Source organism: Aricia agestis, chromosome 6, assembly GCF_905147365.1.
Source record: "Aricia agestis chromosome 6, ilAriAges1.1, whole genome shotgun sequence".
In the NCBI taxonomy this organism is placed as follows: domain Eukaryota; kingdom Metazoa; phylum Arthropoda; class Insecta; order Lepidoptera; family Lycaenidae; genus Aricia; species Aricia agestis.
The window spans coordinates 1,012,813-1,030,543 of NC_056411.1; the positions used below are offsets into that span (position 1 = coordinate 1,012,813).

The 17,731-nt window shown below is 37.1% G+C and overlaps 2 protein-coding genes, 1 long non-coding RNA gene and 1 other non-coding gene across 15 annotated transcripts in view; 3 read left to right on the plus strand and 1 right to left on the minus strand.

The window, feature by feature from the left end:
- Positions 1-1,158: 1,158 nt before the first annotated feature.
- Positions 1,159-1,242, plus strand: Trnal-cag. The gene has a single exon. It is a non-coding gene; the product is annotated as a tRNA-Leu (tRNA).
- A 1,717-nt stretch (positions 1,243-2,959) lies between these two features.
- LOC121727572 (6-phosphogluconolactonase) lies at positions 2,960-7,672 on the plus strand. The gene is made up of 4 exons (XM_042115478.1): positions 2,960-3,179; positions 3,541-3,741; positions 3,886-4,166; positions 7,379-7,672. The coding sequence occupies exons 1-4, from the start codon at positions 3,062-3,064 to the stop codon at positions 7,475-7,477; spliced, it is 699 nt and encodes a 232-aa protein (XP_041971412.1). The 5' UTR covers positions 2,960-3,061; the 3' UTR covers positions 7,478-7,672.
- An 846-nt stretch (positions 7,673-8,518) lies between these two features.
- The window catches only part of LOC121727566 (protein lingerer-like), a 34,766-nt gene continuing 25,553 nt past the window's right edge, over positions 8,519-17,731 (minus strand). For 6 of the 12 annotated variants that reach the window (XM_042115458.1, XM_042115459.1, XM_042115462.1 and 3 more), the window contains exons 22-29: positions 16,705-16,803; positions 15,986-16,066; positions 15,632-15,752; positions 14,933-15,039; positions 12,781-12,894; positions 11,910-11,945; positions 9,999-10,093; positions 9,209-9,346 (exon numbers count right to left, since the gene is read on the minus strand). In XM_042115458.1, coding sequence (XP_041971392.1) covers positions 10,010-10,093; positions 11,910-11,945; positions 12,781-12,894; positions 14,933-15,039; positions 15,632-15,752; positions 15,986-16,066; positions 16,705-16,803 — 642 coding nt within the window. In that variant the 3' untranslated portion in view covers positions 9,209-9,346; positions 9,999-10,009. Of the gene's footprint in view, positions 9,347-9,998; positions 10,094-11,909; positions 11,946-12,780; positions 12,895-14,932; positions 15,040-15,631; positions 15,753-15,985; positions 16,067-16,704; positions 16,804-17,731 lie in introns of all 12 variants that reach the window. The other 6 variants (XM_042115469.1, XM_042115464.1, XM_042115460.1 and 3 more) reach the window with 4 other exon arrangements.
- LOC121727574 lies at positions 11,680-17,560 on the plus strand. Its single transcript, XR_006035697.1, has 3 exons — positions 11,680-11,691; positions 14,625-14,631; positions 17,432-17,560. It is a non-coding gene; the product is annotated as an uncharacterized LOC121727574 (long non-coding RNA).

Sequence of the window (17,731 nt, forward strand, 5' to 3'; positions counted from 1 at the left end):
TAGTTATTGTCGGCTTGACTTGATAATAGCTTGCTCTAAGCTGTGTTTATCGCGCGTACCGTAACCCTTTATTACTGTAATGTATTATTAATTTCGCTTAATTTTAAGCTCTGTTATTTAAATTAATTGAAAAATTAAAGGGACCTGAAATAAAAATTATGCGGTACTTAATAGTAAATATAATATTATTACTATGCTTCCTAAATGATAAAGTACTTTTATAAAGAGCAAAGTACATTAGATGTTTTTGTTTGTTGTAAAGAAGAAGAAATTTAGTTAATAATATCTTATATAATAAATGTTAACTAATTATCTATAAAAAGTTTATAGAACTTCTAAATTATTCAGATAAATTGTATTTACTTTGTAAACATTTCAGAGTATAAAAAACTATATTGCTCTACCTTCTACCAATGATAATTATTAAGACATCGACAACTCCACGTACCTAGTTAGTTTCATGTTTTTAAGAAATTAAAATGTGCCAATGCACCGAACCGTCCAAATTCTTATCACCTAAACTCCTGCAGCTCATAGCATACGCAGCCTCAAACACATTCGCTACATTACAAAAATTACATCATCTGAAAATATTTTGGCGGTCAACAACCGGGTCTCGGTCGACGTGCTCTACAAGAACTATATTACTTTCACTTCTCCCAATTGCGATTTTAAAATCAATAGTAGGTACGTGATTGGTGTGATGTGTGTCTGACCGTACGTTACTACGCTCATCAGCAGGAAACAATTTCAATGAAGATAATGCGCCATCTGTTATCAAGTAGGGAAATTCTTGCGGTAAACTTCTCGGGCTCTAAAATATTATAGGTACTTTAAGTTTTTTTAATATTTTAAACTATAAATACTTTATAATGGCAAAATCCGATCCACCTCAGAAGTTTTTCAGACAGTTTTTGCTAGGACCAATAATTATTAATTATTAGATGAAGTATCCAGGAAAAAAATATCTTTGTTCAGGAGACTAATTTGAATGTTATTAATTTACTTACTCCGTATTTAAATTAATAATATGACAATAATTAAGTAAATTAAATAATTTAATTTGAATTAATCTATTTTAAATTCAATTATTCAATATAAAATAATTGACTACCTAGTAAACTTTAACGGATCATTAATTTAGCATCATTACGATATGTCAGGATGGCCGAGCGGTCTAAGGCGCTGCGTTCAGGTCGCAGTCCACTTCTGTGGGCGTGGGTTCGAATCCCACTTCTGACAAGAACTTTTTGTCTGTGTATTATACCGAACGTACTGTACATTTCCCTATTTTCACGTTTGACTTAATGCTTAGTTTTGAATTTAATTCATGAGGCCGCAAGCGGTCACACCGCGATAACAATAGATAAGCTATTGTGTCTCGTTTTTCCGCAATCCAAAGGCTTTTCAAACTTTACTTAAATAATATCTCTATAACCATCTACACGAATTTATACATTTACTCCATGCTATCACGGAGTAAAATTTTACTCCGTGCTCTCTGACTGAAAAAATATGTTATTTACTCTGTCAAGAAAGTGAAGAAATTAAAAAGTGGCAACATCGTGGCAACAAATCAATCTAAAGTTGTTATTGAAGAATCATGATGTGAATCATAATATGATTCATTTTTCTAAAATCGCAAAATGCAATTCTGCTTGCAATTCATTTCTGTATTTTTGTACTGATTTGACATTTGTCACTTTGACAGTTTTGACAATTCATTTGCTGAATTGATTGAGAGGAATTGCTAAATGTGACCATTTTAGCCCTGCTGAACTCCTGACTGACTAAATCAGTGTTGCCAGATGGTTTCAACCTTTTATTGTATTAAAGTCTACGAATAATAAAAACTAAGGGATCGTAACTCCCATACTATTACCGTTTTAAATTTGGTTCCTTTTGATCTGTCATGTAACGTCAGCCCAGTACCGCTCAAGGTCACCTAAATTTTTTTTTTTTTTTTTTTTTTAATGAAATAAGGGGGCAAACGAGCAAACGGGTCACCTGATGGAAAGCAACTTCCGTCGCCCATGGACACTCGCAGCATCAGAGAAGAGCTGCAAGTGCGTTGCCGGCCTTTTAAGAGGGAATAGGTTAATAGGGTAAGGAAGGGAAGGGAATAGGGGAGGGTAGGGAAGGGAAGGGAATAGGGGAGGGTAGATAGGGGAATAGGGTAGGGGATTGGGCCTCCGGTAAACTCACTCACTCGTCGAAACACAGCGCAAGCGCTGTTTCACGCCGGTTTTCTGTGAGAACGTGGTATTTCTCCGGTCGAGCCGGCCCATTCGTGCCGAAGCATGGCTCTCCCACGTATTGCAAATGTATTGAAATGTGTACCTAAAGTACACTTTTTTGACAAGTATTGTGGAGCATGTATTTTGATGGAGTTACTTTTCCTATAGTTTTTATTATTCGTAGATTAAAGTCAATATATATATGGCATCCATTCGTAGGCAATTTCTAAAGTCTGCTGGTTCCAAGTTCCAAGTAGTTCAGAAAGTTCATAATTCATAATTTTTCGTGGAGCAAAAATTCTTTCAACCATCTTTTTCGCCTTTTATTTATTTTGATTTTCATTGAGCCAACAGCTCTAAGACTATGAGAAGACCAATTTTTTGTTGCTTTGACATTTGGAGCCATTAAGAAGACGGCTGGCCAAAATCGCCGCATCGTAACAACTGATTTAGTTACTAAATTATTACAAGTGGATTAAGATTTTAAGAAGCTTCTAATTAATCTTCTTTTTAGGATTCTAATTAGAATTTCTAAATTCAGTCAAATGGAATAGGTAACAACTTTAGAAAAAAGGGATAAACTACGATGTTGCCACTTTTTAATTTCTTCACTTTCTTGACGGACTATATTTTGTAGCTGTTCTATGCTGTGCACATAAAAAAAAACATCTGTGGACTGTCACTGCTGACAGTGACTTTGACAGTGTCAAAGATCAAAACACCGTTGTTCACATTCCAAATTCCAACTTGGATAATAAATTTATTTAATTACTTCCAGTTTAAATTGCATTTACCTTATCTTTTCTAGTACTTAATATAAAAGTATGACGATTATCAAAGTATCAAATGAGCAAGAAATTATTAAGAAGTTATCATCTTACATAGAAAAAATTGCGAATGACTCTATACTCAACCGGGGGAAATTTTACGTTGGACTTTCAGGTACAAAATAACATTGTTATTTTATGTAAAGATCATACAAACTTGTAAATTAATTTACTGCACCCAAAGGCCAAAACTATGACTGAAACTATAGCAGATCATTCCCGTTTCTTATATTTTATTTTTTGTTCTTGGCTGAATTTGCTTAATTTTAATAGTTCTAGAAGGACGAAGAAAGGTTAAATGGTGATAATATTGAGGACACTATTAAATATACGGTATCAAATTAATTTTAAATTCTACTTCCTATTTAATACTTACTAATTTTATAAAATTAGTGTTAAATTTTATGATATATCATAAAATTTAGTTTTTTAAAATAGGAGTTTGGGAAAAGTTGTTTGACATTATTAATTTCCAGGTGGTTCTGTTGTGAAATACCTCTGTGAAGGATTACCAGAATTGGAAACAGACTGGTCCAAATGGGTGCTTGCATTTTGTGATGAGAGAGTGGTGCCAGAAGATAGTGAGGACTCAACATTTGGCACTTACTGCAAACAGCTAATACCAAAGACACCGCTGGATAAAAGTCAATTTATTGCCATCAAGCAGGGAGTCTCAGGTAATGCTTTTTATAAATTATAATATAATATCACTGTTAATCACAACTCATGCATGATTTTGTGGTGGATTAGAAAAATCTATTTATTGGTTGTGTTTGGTTTTATTGCTGATGATAGGAATAATATATTTTTTAATCTTACAGCTGCAGAAGCTGCAGTTGATTACACTGACAAATTAGAAAAGGCCTTTGGAAGTCAAGAGTTCAAATTTGACCTACTGCTATTGGGGATGGGTCCAGATGGTCATACCTGCTCGCTATTCCCTGGGCATGAGCTACTCAGTGAGACCAATTTGAAGGTGGCTCCCATCACCGACTCACCAAAACCACCACCAGAGAGAGTCACTCTCACCTTCCCAGTCATAAACAATGCTAGAAACTGTATATTCGCTGCTAGTGGGTCGGGCAAAGCAGATATGATAAAAGTGAGAGCTAGTATTCTTTTAAAATTACTGTACTCATTGACATTAACCAATTCCTGTGACGCACCTAGTGCGACATAAAGAAACCTTAAGGGCATAAACTGCGTTAAGCGGGCACCCGCGCGGTTTCATACAAAAGTGACCCGTCGCGGGAAGCCGCGCGGCGAACCGTCGCGGGCAGGCGGGCCCCGCGCCCGCGCAACGGAGCCCGTCTCCCCGCGCGACGGTTCCCGTTGCGGGGGCAGGCGCGGGGCGCGCCGAAAGGAGCACGCGCGGGCTAGTTCAGTTAATGACGCTATACGTTACGCCTACGGGCCGCACGCGCTTAGTAGCATATTATGCTTTCAGTTCTTAAAACAACCCCGAAACCCCCAAACATGTATCTTCAAGGAGGTTGGAGTTCTGTTCACCGCCTTCGGACCATGGTATAATAAATCTTGGTGCAAAATCTTACTTTTTGGTAAGATTTACTTGGAATACTTCATTATTTATCCAAAATCACTATAAGTTTCCATTTGAAATACTTACTTCAGATTATGAATCGAAATCACAATATCAGCCAGATAAATATGCGGTTTTAGTAAAGATAGCGAGGAATTCCCTCAATTACTTATGGATCCCATCATGAAGTCACCTTTTTTATGAACATAGTACCAAATTCGGGTTAAACCCGATACAATAGCGAAAAAATCTTGAAAATCGGTCCACAATCGGCGAAGTGATCGTTGATCATACAAAAAAATAACATATAACCTCCTCCTCCTTTATGGAAGTCGGTTAAAAAAATACAAATAAATAATCGGCCAAGTGCGAGTCGGACTCGCGCACGAAGTGTTCAGTACCGCTACATAGCAAAAATATGCCAAAAATTGTGATGAGGGGGGAGCCCCCTTAGTTTTTTATTTTATTATAATATTATTATTAATTAATTAAGTACACATATAATTAAGGCCTTGGCGAAAATTTCAAGTGCCTACCTGTTGCCATTATTGAGATAGAGCAAAAAAAGCCAAAAAATCACGTTTATTGTATGGGGCCCGCGCGGCGCAGTTGTGATATGACGTCACACCGTAACCGGGCTCCCGCGTCGTACAGTTACAACTTATTTTGCTTATAAATCAGAAACTAAAGTAATTCTTTCACTATATTTATTTTTTCTTTCACTATTCTTTATTTTTGACAGAGAATGTGGACTGATAATAATCAAAATTAGGTAACATTCTCCATTGACTTAAACTTTACAACAAATTCAACGCATAGCAACCTAGATTCAACGAAAGAGCTCACTGGTTGTCTTTTTTTTGCTAGTCGTCGTTTTGCTAAGTAATAATATATTAAGTTCTCCATCAATACGACTGTACATGCACAATGTTAAAATTAAACTGGAGACACTGCGTAAGTCGGGTCTCCGCGACGGGTCCCGCGACGGGGACCGCTGCGTGTTCACGCGCGTGTTCAAGCGACGTGCGCCCGTCGCGGGTGCCCGCTTAACGCAGTTTATGCCCTTAAGACCAACTCGCGCGGGCGCACGCCTCGCGTGTGTATAATGAAAAATAGTATGAGCAGCGCAGGCGCGTGCGGCGGTCGACGGAGCGCGGACGCGGGCAACGGACTGTCACACCTTGACCTTAATAACCTAGTATTCAAAAGAGAAATTACAAAGTGGTTTGCAGAAAAAAGTTTTTATAGTATCCAAGAATATATGAATTATAATTGAATTTATTACTGTAATTTTGACATTATTTTGACTTCTAATGGATAATTATAATTGAATTTATTACTGTAATTTTGACATTTTGCTACTTATTTTTTATGAATTTTACTTATTTTGACTTCTAATGGATATTTTAATGCTAATTTAATAATTACGAACTTCGTTTTGTAATCGATTCTAATTTTGTAATTCTATAAATTAATTTTCAATATTATATTAAATGTTTACTTTGACTTTTGCACGCCACCGTTGTTTAGAACAGTATTTTTAATTTGAAGACCTATGTAATGTACTACATTCTTGCAATAAATATATTTCATATTTCATTTCATATTTCACACGCTCGACGGACGGGCGGGCACACGGCGTGGGCGCACGGTTTTCGCAATCGACATTGTTTCCGTTGACGTCCTTTTTACCAAATAATAAATAATACATGGTAATCTACTGGACACAATTGTACACGCTCGAGATAAAAATTATACTAGCAGCGCTAAATGAGATGGACGCACGCGACGGGTGCCCGCCCGTCCGTCGAGCGTGTGACAGTCCGTTGCCCGCGTCCGCGCTCCGTCGACCGCCGCACGCGCCTGCGCTGCTCATACTATTTTTCATTATACACATGCGAGGCGTGCGCCCGCGCGAGTTGACCTTAAAGGTTTCTTTATGTCGCACTAGGTGCGTCACAGGAATTGGTTAACGCCCGCCCGTTTATTCGATTTTAACCAAAAATCCGTTTATTTTATATAAAAAATAACACATCAGAGGCATAGCATCAGTGGCCACGTGATTAATTTAGAAAGTTAAATTGTCAGGTATCTTCAACCATATTATAGTATATTTGTTTATTCATTCATCCATAAAATTATTCACACACTAAAATATTAAAAATGTCTAATAAAATGCCATCTACCGAGCTCCTTTATAGTGCATATTTATTTTAATTCAAAATGCATAAATAATTTGTGACAATAATAATATAACCAATTTACTAAAATATTTACTACATGCAATAATATTTAGCTCATCAAGTTCAAGAACTAATAATCGGGGTTCTAGAATTTTTTCCTGCCCAAAAAAGGTATATTAAATTATTGTCGATTTTTTAAAATAAAATGGAGAACACTTCTCTTGTACTATCTTTAGCAGTGCAGGGGTGGTCAGCTCCCTACTTTAGCCTATCACGAAACGGGGGCTAGACCTGGGATGCCAATGTAATGGAATATATTTTCGTTTTCTTATACCGTTTTTAATTATTGGGGCCGGGGCGAATAGGCTCGAAAAATAAAGGTGGCAAGGAATCGGTTAACAGTAACAGCACAGCAATGAAGTACACTAGTACAGTCACAGCAAAATATATCTTTAGGATACTCAGGTTACAAGTTTTAAAACGCCTTTTGTAGTACTATACACATAATATTATATTCTGACTTTTTAATAGAAAATTTTTCAGGATCATGGAAAGTGTAATAAATAATAATTGTATTATATTTGATTTTAGCGCATACTCAAAGACAAGGAAGATCTCCCAGCAGCCAGGGTCAAGCCAGAAGGTGCTCTCTTTTGGATACTGGATGAAGCCTCAGCGAAACTCTTATAAGACTAAGAAAATGCCCAGTTACTTGATAAAAAAGTGTAATTTTATATTTATAATGCTCAATTTTAAATAATTATACACAACAAAATGTGCGTGCTAATCAAGTATTCAAAAGAAATTCCAACACTGAAAAAGATAAGTGATTCATCTTAAACTATGTTTTGCAACGAATTATAGTTAGAATAAATGGAAAATTACATAATATTATTTAAATTGTTTATAAATAACTCAGTTTGTAGCATTTTTTTATATTTTTATTTATTTAAAAGTTTAGATGGCTACACAAAATATTATGTGTGTGTATAGCACAAAACGCAATTAATGATTTTTTAATTGTTTTTGAATTATACTACTTAAGTTTTATAAATTAAATATTTTATAAATTTGAACTATTAAATGTTTTTGATTGGTGAATAGAGCAAACCCCTAAATAAACTTTTCCATGTTCATTCCAATAATGTAAAAAGTACATTTAATGTTTTATATATATTATATTTTATTAAAAGAACCTGCTTTTTATTTACACCATAAAAACAACCATATTATTAAACAGCACGAGTGGTAAAAATATACATTTAATAGATTATTGTAGGGTCTTATAAGTCAGCTGCAGCCTGCAGCCAATGGCTGTAGCAAACTCAAGGCTAAGAGCCTGTCCATGAGGCGTTTTACGCGCTAGTGAGCGATTCTCGCGTAACCGAGATGCCTACGCGCGTTTTCTTACTCGCGCGTAAAACGCTTGCAATGAGCGGAACTCTCGACTCACCCGTAAAACGCGCGAGTCCAGATACTTGGGTGCCATTGCAGCGCCCAGAACTACGCGCGAGTCCGTTGCGAATGGTCGTATTTGATTGGAGCGTGATAACTTCGAGTCCATGTTTGTAGCGTAATAACGCGCCTAAAACGCGGTATTTGGATGCAATAGAAATTGAAACGCGCGTCTGAACTTCTCGCATAAAATCCTCATCTGGACAGGCACTAACTATATTCTGCATAAGCGAGCTGAAAAGTAGCGTAAAGAAAGAAAAGCCCAAATATTTTTTCGAATGTGTGTATTTTTTCCCACGTACGTAACGCCAAGGATCTCAGCATTCATTCACAATAAAGACAGTCGACGGTTCAGTACAAATAACTAACATCATAATTATTTACTTTCTTTTAATTAATGTAATTACAAAAGTTCGACAACTAAATACAAAATATCCGGCGCGCATAGCGTACCAAATGCTTACATACATAAACATATTTATAATATATATATTAATGTAAAAGTAGCACTAGTTAATTTAAACCAATATCGAACTTAACTGACCTACGAGAGTTTCGGGGCGAAGCGAGGTGTGTCTATACAGTAACGAGCGGCCAGCACCGCCAAATAATTACTACCTAACCTAATCTTGCGAGTCAACGCTTCCGAAATGCAGCACCCCGACGCTATACACTATTCAATTTCTCTTTAAAAAACATAAAAATAAATTTATTAACAAATTTATCTTTAATTTAACGAGTTCCGTTTAATTTTTACATGTTACAAGTTAAATAGATACAGACAATATGTATATTGTAGACGCGCAATCGACCGGCCAGCGCCGCCGAACGTCGCGCGGCCTTATCTAAATACGAATATAAAAAGGGGGAGACATTTACAAATTTACTATACACTAACATTATGTATGCAATTATTTCGTTACAAATTGACACGTTCGACGGACGAGGCGCCGGTGCGGTTCATGTATTTACAGTATCCGTAAACACGACACCGGGTGCAATACTGGTCCGATATCACTTGGTGGCCGGGGGCCGAGAGCAGAGTGCGTGGTGGGGAACGGTCGCCGCGCTATGTACAGCTGACTACTGACGCGAGCCGAGAACCTGCAAACGATAATACCTCTTATTAGGTACATACTAGTTACAAATGCTTATCGTTAAAAATTTAGTCAAAAAAATTAAATAGCTAAGAGTGAAATAAAATGTATTATCTAATCACTAAATTACATGTATGTTGCTTTCTATTCTCATTTAGAAATAGAAGTAAATGACTCATATTTATTGAGAAAAGATGGTAAGGCTCATATTCGTAATGCAGTTATTTCATTAAATCTTTTAGTTTGGTTACTCTATGAAGAATGTTACAATATCTCAGATTAATTTTGCACATGCACTTGTAGCAAAAACAGCCGATGATGTTAGTTGGCAATAAAACATATTAATTTCAAACTTTCCCTTATCAAGTGATGTATAAAGCGAATATACCCCAAAATCTGCTTCACCAGTATACGCAAGGTGCGAGCCAGATATGAAGCGTCCCCGATGTCTTATATTCCACAAATTTATTTCTATACTTAATGAATGACTAACATTGTTTCTTCTGACAGTTCCAGATTTAAATAGTGTTTTTTCCTATCTATCTGAAAACTTTTCTTTCTTACTAACGCGTCTGTCCTAACTCCTAGATAGCTATAATATGTATGTAGTGTCCTATACCATAGTGTGTATCGTAGATATCTTGTTGGTATTAACTCACAGCGTGCGGAGCTAGTTGGGGGTCCAGTATGACTGCGAGTAGGCGGGCTTGGAGTTGGCCGGCTTGGCCGCAGACCGCGACCCGCTGCCGCTCTCCTGCGGGACACACTCACTGTACCCACTAACGCTCGTCTAACTCATTGCCTCCACTACGCTCGTCCTCATTGAGTCCACTAAAGTCATCTAACTCAGGGCTGACCAAGCCGAGGTACACAAAATCTTTTGTCTTTAATTAGTTTAAAGGAAATCTTTTAGAGAGGATAATTATTATTTTTGTTGTGTTTCTTATCCCAAATAAGTTAATGAGTCAATTTTCTCTCCTGGCAACAAAATTTAAATGACAAACTAAAAATTTGTATTGAACTATAAATTTAATGATATCAAATATTCACATTTTTCCTGTTTTATTTTTTAATAGACTACAGAGTCTCCAACATACTCTGAGTTCTGACAGACTATTACTTCTACATTTATTGATTGAATATACAATCTAGTTTGGGCAGCCCTGGGGGGCTAAAATGGTCGCTTTGGAGAATCATATTATGAATCATAATATGATTCATTTCTTTAAAATCGCAAAATGCAAGCCTGCTTGCAATTCATGTTTACAGCTCGACAAGGCTTTAAATGAACGTGGCGAAAAAAGGAACTAACGATGCCATCATACAAAAACGTCATTTTTGACAGTTCCCCTTCTTCAGCAGCGCCCCCGCCCACGTTCATTTAAAGCCTTGTCGCACTTTAGTAATTCGTACCAATTTCACATTTATCAGATTGACAGTTTTGACATTTCATTTGCTGAATTGATTGAGAGGAATTGCTATGTGACCATTTTAGCCCCGCTGGTCTCACTCGACGAGTTCACTACACTCGTCGTTTAACTCGTTGCGGTCGCTACACTATTGCTGTAGCCGCTACATAATATCATGGTGTGGAATAGAGTGCGAGCCGAGTAACGAAAGAAACATCAGGCCGTGAGCGCTAGAGTGAAATAACTGATACCCCCACTTCAATTTTTTATTTGAACCTGTATCGACATTATTTTTTTAAACCCTTACCGATACTATCTCTTAGCGAAAACCTAGACAGTTTATTTTTCAGGTTATCGTTAAACAGTTAGTCCACACACTCACTCAAGGCCCAATGGTTAATTTCACTTAGTTCTTTTGTATTAGTATTACTAAAATGAAAGTATTTTGCCAAAAAAATAAATGAATAGTTTCGGTATAACAAAGTTCTAACTAGGAAAAGATTGACTTTGTCGTGTGAGAAAGCTATCTAGCATAATATATTTTACTAGCATGGGGGGAGCATTAGCAAAGTAGTCATAACCAGTTAATGTGCACTTAATTTGTTATTCTTCATAAGTAGGTACATAGTGGTTTTGATAAGCAATATGCGGAAGCAAATTCTATACCAATTAATTTCACGATTAACAACCTTTATGCTGTCAATAAAACAATTTTACAAAGTGTTAAGGGTAATCGTTTCTAGAATAAAGCTTTTAAGTTGCATACATAGAGTGTTTATAAGATTATTGCAAGCTTATAACAGAAGAAATGTGTGATTAGTGATTACCACCCTGTTGCAACTTGGGTAGAGTTTTTGTTTGGATGGTGGTAGTTAGAATTTATAAAAATTATAATTACCAATAAGTTGTTTCGATTATTTCTCCCTAAAGATTCTATTGATTTGTTATTGTCATACAAAATATTTTACCTAAGAGAATATACCAATGCGTTGATAAAAGCATTATATAATTAACGCAAAAATCATGCACAGTTGCACACACTGGCGGGTAAAGCGTATAAACATACACATATAGATATATGAATGTAATACATACGATGTAATACATACATAGATATGGCACAACATAAAAACGCCGTGATAAACATATTATGTCACTCACCCGCCTATTATGACTACTGTTCACCCGACCATCCATCTACAAACGAAAGCAAACTCTAAGAATGTAAAAATAAAATTCAAACTCGTCCGACATGCTCTCGGTGTGATCGCTATAGGCCGTACATGATCACATACTAATGCCAAAAAACTAGATCCATGATGAAGTGAACCATGGATTCGCCTTAAATATTACTGTGTGTGCATTCTCTGTGGTGTTCGTGTAATTTGTGGGGTTGGGTGAATATTTTTTTTATTTTTTAAGCTGCTCTAATGGTGTTAAATGTTAATATTTGTTATTATATTATTGTTTGTAATAAAAAGATTTTTTTAACATTTACATTAACACCTTTACCTCTCAACAATAACTATGATTAAACTTATTAGTCATTTTATACCAACAGGCTAACATTTATTTTCTAAATATACTCACTGACTACTTCCAAAGTAATATTATTATATTAGTCTGAAAATTTAGTCAACATGCAGTCATTTTGATGAATCATTTTAATGTTTGAGCAGAAACTTACCACAATTTCGTACACAAATAATTGCTACTTGTCTCAATGGATTGATGCTGTGCTTTTTTGTATGTTTTTAAAAAGCTAATAGGCTTACTTGAGGTCTTTTTCCTTAAGGCTTAGAAAGCTTAGAATCTATGCTATCGAGTACCATAAAATTTTGTTTTACATTTTTTTTTTTAAGATATAGTCTCAGCGCTAAGTTGCGCAGTGTTTTAGTGTGTGGTAGTGACTCGTGTAGTTGTAACCTTTGCGTGGTTGACATTTATAGTAGTTACGGGTGTCATGTGGTTCTATTGGCTGGTGGTGGTGGCATGTAGCAGTGGTGAGTATGGTTGTGGTGGTGGCGCTCACCTGGTGCTGCTGATGATGGTGGGGATGGTGGTGGGGCGGCGCGGGGATGTAGAGGTGTGAGCCGGCGCCAAATGGCGGCGGTGTCCCGCTGTGGAAGCCCGCCTTCTCGTAGCTCTGCACATGCACACACGCTGTAGTCTCATGCTCACCACGATATATGGCTTGTCAAAAAAGAGTAGACGCCGAACACTATTTTAAAATTACATAAAATATTGAAAAACTTTATGAAACCAAATATAAACCGTGCCAGAATTAAGATATTTCAAGTGTAAAAACGTTGTCAGTGAGAATACGAGGCGAAAAAACCACCATTCGATACTGACAACGGTTAGAAAATTTAGTTCAGCGTCTACTCTTTTTTGACCGACTGTAATATGCATAAAATACATAATACACTATCAGGGTGTTTGATCTTAGCGAGCAGATTGTAGGAATGTATGTAGTCACTACTACAGTGTATTTATTGTCACTGAAATAAAGTAAAATTATTATAGTCTATTCGAGTTTACAAAATCGCGAGTTCGCTACTAATTAAATTACATATTATGTTGGTGAACATACATCATTGTTGCATTAATTTTGAATAGAAATGATGTCATGGAATTTAGAACATTTTTACCACTATCTCTCGTTTCAATGCTATAAAATTGGTAGTAAACCTCTACACGCAGAGTAACATTGGCAATTTATATTATATATTGTGTAATGTTTAAAAACATACAAAGAGTTTTCGGTCTTACACAGACAGAAAAGTACTTACGGTTATTTGATACTGAACCAAATGATCAATCTGCTAAAAGATCAACCCTGACAGTACAATAAACTAAAATAGATAAAACTAAATAAGTAAATAAACTAAAAAAAAACTACAATAATAAAATATTGCATACATCTACGTAAAATCGACACAGTAATTAGTAATACACAACTTTTATAAATGTAAAGCGAAAACATTCTTGATTATGTTAACCTAGGACACAGACATATTTTACCTACATTCGCTGCGCAAACTGCAGAAAGTGCAGCATAGACTGTCTTTTCGATATAAAAATTATTTAGCTTATTATGTCTTTCTTAACATAATATAGATGAAGTAGTTTAGGAATATGCGTGGCGGCCGCAAAGGAAAATCTTAAAAACCGAGCGAGATGATACATGCTCGGTCTGGTCGAAGCTCGCTGATGTGTGTGATTACAGACATTCTATATAACTTGTCGTTCTCAGAAACTTTGATAGCGCGAGGAGTTGCGGTTACTGCCACAGTAGTATCTGCCTAGGTAGCTATACTCCACTCGGTTTATCTTGTTGCTAGCGGTCATTAACTCCCTGTCAAAAACTTGTCATTTTCCATATAAAACCACGATTGGCAATATCTGACACTTCATTGTCAATCGCGGTTTATATGGAAAATGACAAGTTTTTGACAGGGAGTCAACGACCGCTAGCGACAAGTTAGACCGAGTGGAGTATAGACCACTCTACGCGAGAATAGAAATAGGGACGGTAGTAAGGATAAAAGGTATTCATCCTGTCATTTTGTCTCAATTTCCGTAGGCAGAAACCATTTCATAGGGGGAGCAAGAGGGGATTTCGCAACATGCTCGAGCGTGTCAGAATAAGCTTGTATAGGCTTCAGACATGTGTCTATTTATCAGGATATAGAAATCAGATTTCTCACATGATGGGATAAATAATAAGTTATTTTCGAGTATTGAAATTTCATCGGATCTGTCAGATTAAAATAGGGGATTTAAGTTGACCCCAAAGAATCTTTCACATAAAGCACTGATGATTTAAAGGTTAGGTGAGCCTGTAGGGACATTTTAAAATATAAAAAAATAAAGCTTCATAGTTTCCTAACTAAGCTTCGCAAATATTTTATGTTGCACTAAACTAAATGATTTAGTCCTTGCTGTCTATAATCTGGTTATAATTTACCTAAATAAGCAATTTTCTGAATATATTTTCTTTATCATAACTTTAAAATGGCTGCAGTTTCTAAACTCACCGCTAAAATAAAAAACGCTCTTATTAACCTAACGTAAAAACCTACTAGGTCTCCATTACGCTCGAGTAACTACACGACTAGCACTCTGGGTTCCTCTACTACATGGCTATATCGCGGTATTATAGTCTGTGGGGGTGTACTTACATTAACCTTGTTGAGCGTGACGTGAGTCTTGGCGTACATGGCGCTGGTGAGATCGGCCGCCGCGGCGCCGCCGGCCTTGCTACCGGTGCCCGTGTACGCGCCGCCTGCTAGAAATTGTATGCCTTTGTTTGTATTGACCGATTAAATAAAATTATCCCTATACTTGTGTGTTTGTTCAATGAAGCCCACCTAATTCACAATGCGTAATTCGACTCGGATTCGGAAACTTCATCACATAAACGTTTGCCGACGGCGGGCGAGTCGCCGCGCTAGGCATTGACCAGTGACCGCACGGTTCCGAATTCGTGTCGAACGGTAATCGTGAATCGCCCTGCAGATCAGCGACGAACGAGTAATTTTATATTGGCGAAATGTACACTTTACATAAGTAGACTTTATCTACCCTGACTTATAACAAACGTAATAAAGTAGGCAGCATTTAAAGCTTTTACAATCTCCTAAAAATGGTGACAAACCGTTTATCCGGGAATTAACAACAAGTTGCAACTCTCATGCTCCAAAACTCTGCAATAATCTAATCGTTCAGAAATGTATTCTGCAATGTCTCGAAACGGCATAATCCTGCATTCTATGATAAAACAGTGAGACCTAAAATGAAACCTTTTTGCTTAACTTGAACAATTTTCTTCACTTTGCTTCTACACAACTACATAGCTGTAAAACTTGAAGGTAACCTACCCGTCTTGTATGTGTCCTGAGCGTCGTATGGCGGCTGCGTCTGCTGCGAGTATCCCGACACCTTGCCACCGCCCACGCCGCCGACTCCGCCCACTCCGCCCACGTTTGAGCCGCCTCCGTACTGTAAGAGATTGGTGCCGTATGATATTATTTGCATTAATGTTATGATATAGTTGTGGTCGCCCGATTCTCGTCAAGTGTTTGACAATCATAATGTTTCATAAATCACCATACATTTCCGATAAAAAGCGATCGTTGTGCTGTACTGTGTGTTTAAAAGTGCGCTCTCCCAAATATTTTTTTTAATCAAAAAGTTTAGGATACACTCTAATTTTAATAAACGTGAATATTTACCGTAGGATAGACGCCATACTGATAGGTGGTGGGTGGTGGCTGGTAGAAGTACGCGTAGCCGGGGGGTAACGCGGCAGGCACCTGAAACATTTATCAGCATTATGAATCAACCTTATGGACTCCCGCAACTTCGTTGCGCTAAAACTCGTTTATCGCGCGGAAACCGTATATTTTCCGGGATAAAAAGTATCCTATGTCCTTTCCCGGGACTCAGTCGGAACTTTGAACAGAACGAAACTTTGGCATGGGGTAAAGTAAAATCGGTTCAGTGGTTTGGGGGCGATGAGGTAACAGACATTTATAATTCATCGCATTTATAATATTAGTGTGGAAGTATGGATAAATATCCAAACCATAATTGGTTGGGCTAATTGTGCCACGAAAATATTCTTTGAGATTATCAGTGAGATCACCAGCACTTATTCAATAGTGTAAAGCGAGAAAAAAGTGATAAAGGAGAAAATTGTTATGTATTCAATACCTACCTACACTATTATTATAAAATATTATGTGAATGAATATGTGTCTGATATGTCTGATACCTCTTCATAATTAAGCCAATGAACCGATTTGGATGACATTCAATATTATGTCCTGGTGAGGGACACAACTACACAAGACAGCTGTTTATGTCCACAAAATATTTACAGTTCATGTGCGCGATAAACGTATTTTCCCGCAACAAAGTTACATGCAACATGTATCACATGACAATTTACCTGTTGCGGTGAGGCGGCGTCTGTCCGGCCGAACCTCTCGCCCGCGCCCAGGCCGAATGTGCCCTCCCTCGCGCCGTACCCGACTTCGTAGTATCCACCCTGAAGTAAGAAGAGAAATAAGTTTATTATGCAACATTCGTTTTGCAATTCATATATTTTATCCCAATGGGCAGCATCTTTTTTCATTAGACATCTCACCAATAATACCACAACGCTAATTGCGCTTGATTGGCTGATAAGCGAAGATAAACTTAGTTTCTTACAAATCAGAAATATTATTGACACATTACTGTGACGGACTGTCACCACTGCATCGCGTTATCCAAGTTTTCATATTACGGCCATATATTATTATATACGACAACTGAAATTAATATAGTGCAGCCTTTCCCAAAGTGGGCACCCCCTTGTGGGCGATGAAGGTCTGAAGGAGGGCGGTGTGGGACCCAGAAAAAAATGGGGGCGTTGTGTAGAGGCTTGGGGGTGATTTGTTTCATCAGGATGCATTTTAAATTGAAACGAAGGGGGCGCTAAAATATAATTTGTTCTCCAAGTGGCCAGTAGACAAAATAAGTTTGGGAACCTCTGATATAGTGGGCCGATACCACTTCACTCTGACGAAAGATCTTCTGTTAGTAAGTTAGATGTCCCCTTTATACTAGTAGTAGCAGTAAGTTAGATGTCCCCTTTATGCTAGTAATGGGAATTTAATGCTATTTTCTATTAGTTTCATTCACATGCTAATTTTCATGACATAGCATACTACGTGCTATTGCTTGGCTATTTGCTAAAATCGCGGCATCGTGAACTCTCGGTTCGCATGGCACCGCTCGCGTCGAGTATTATTTCGCATCGAGTGAAATATAGCAAGTTCAATAGCAATTAGCGCTGCGGTACGTAACAGCGCGGACGTTTTTTCATATTTTTTTTTTATCATCGCAGACTATTGCTGCGCACGATAATATTAGCAATCGTATTTTTTAGCAAGTACGAATAATTTAACTAATACTAATGGGCATTTAAATAT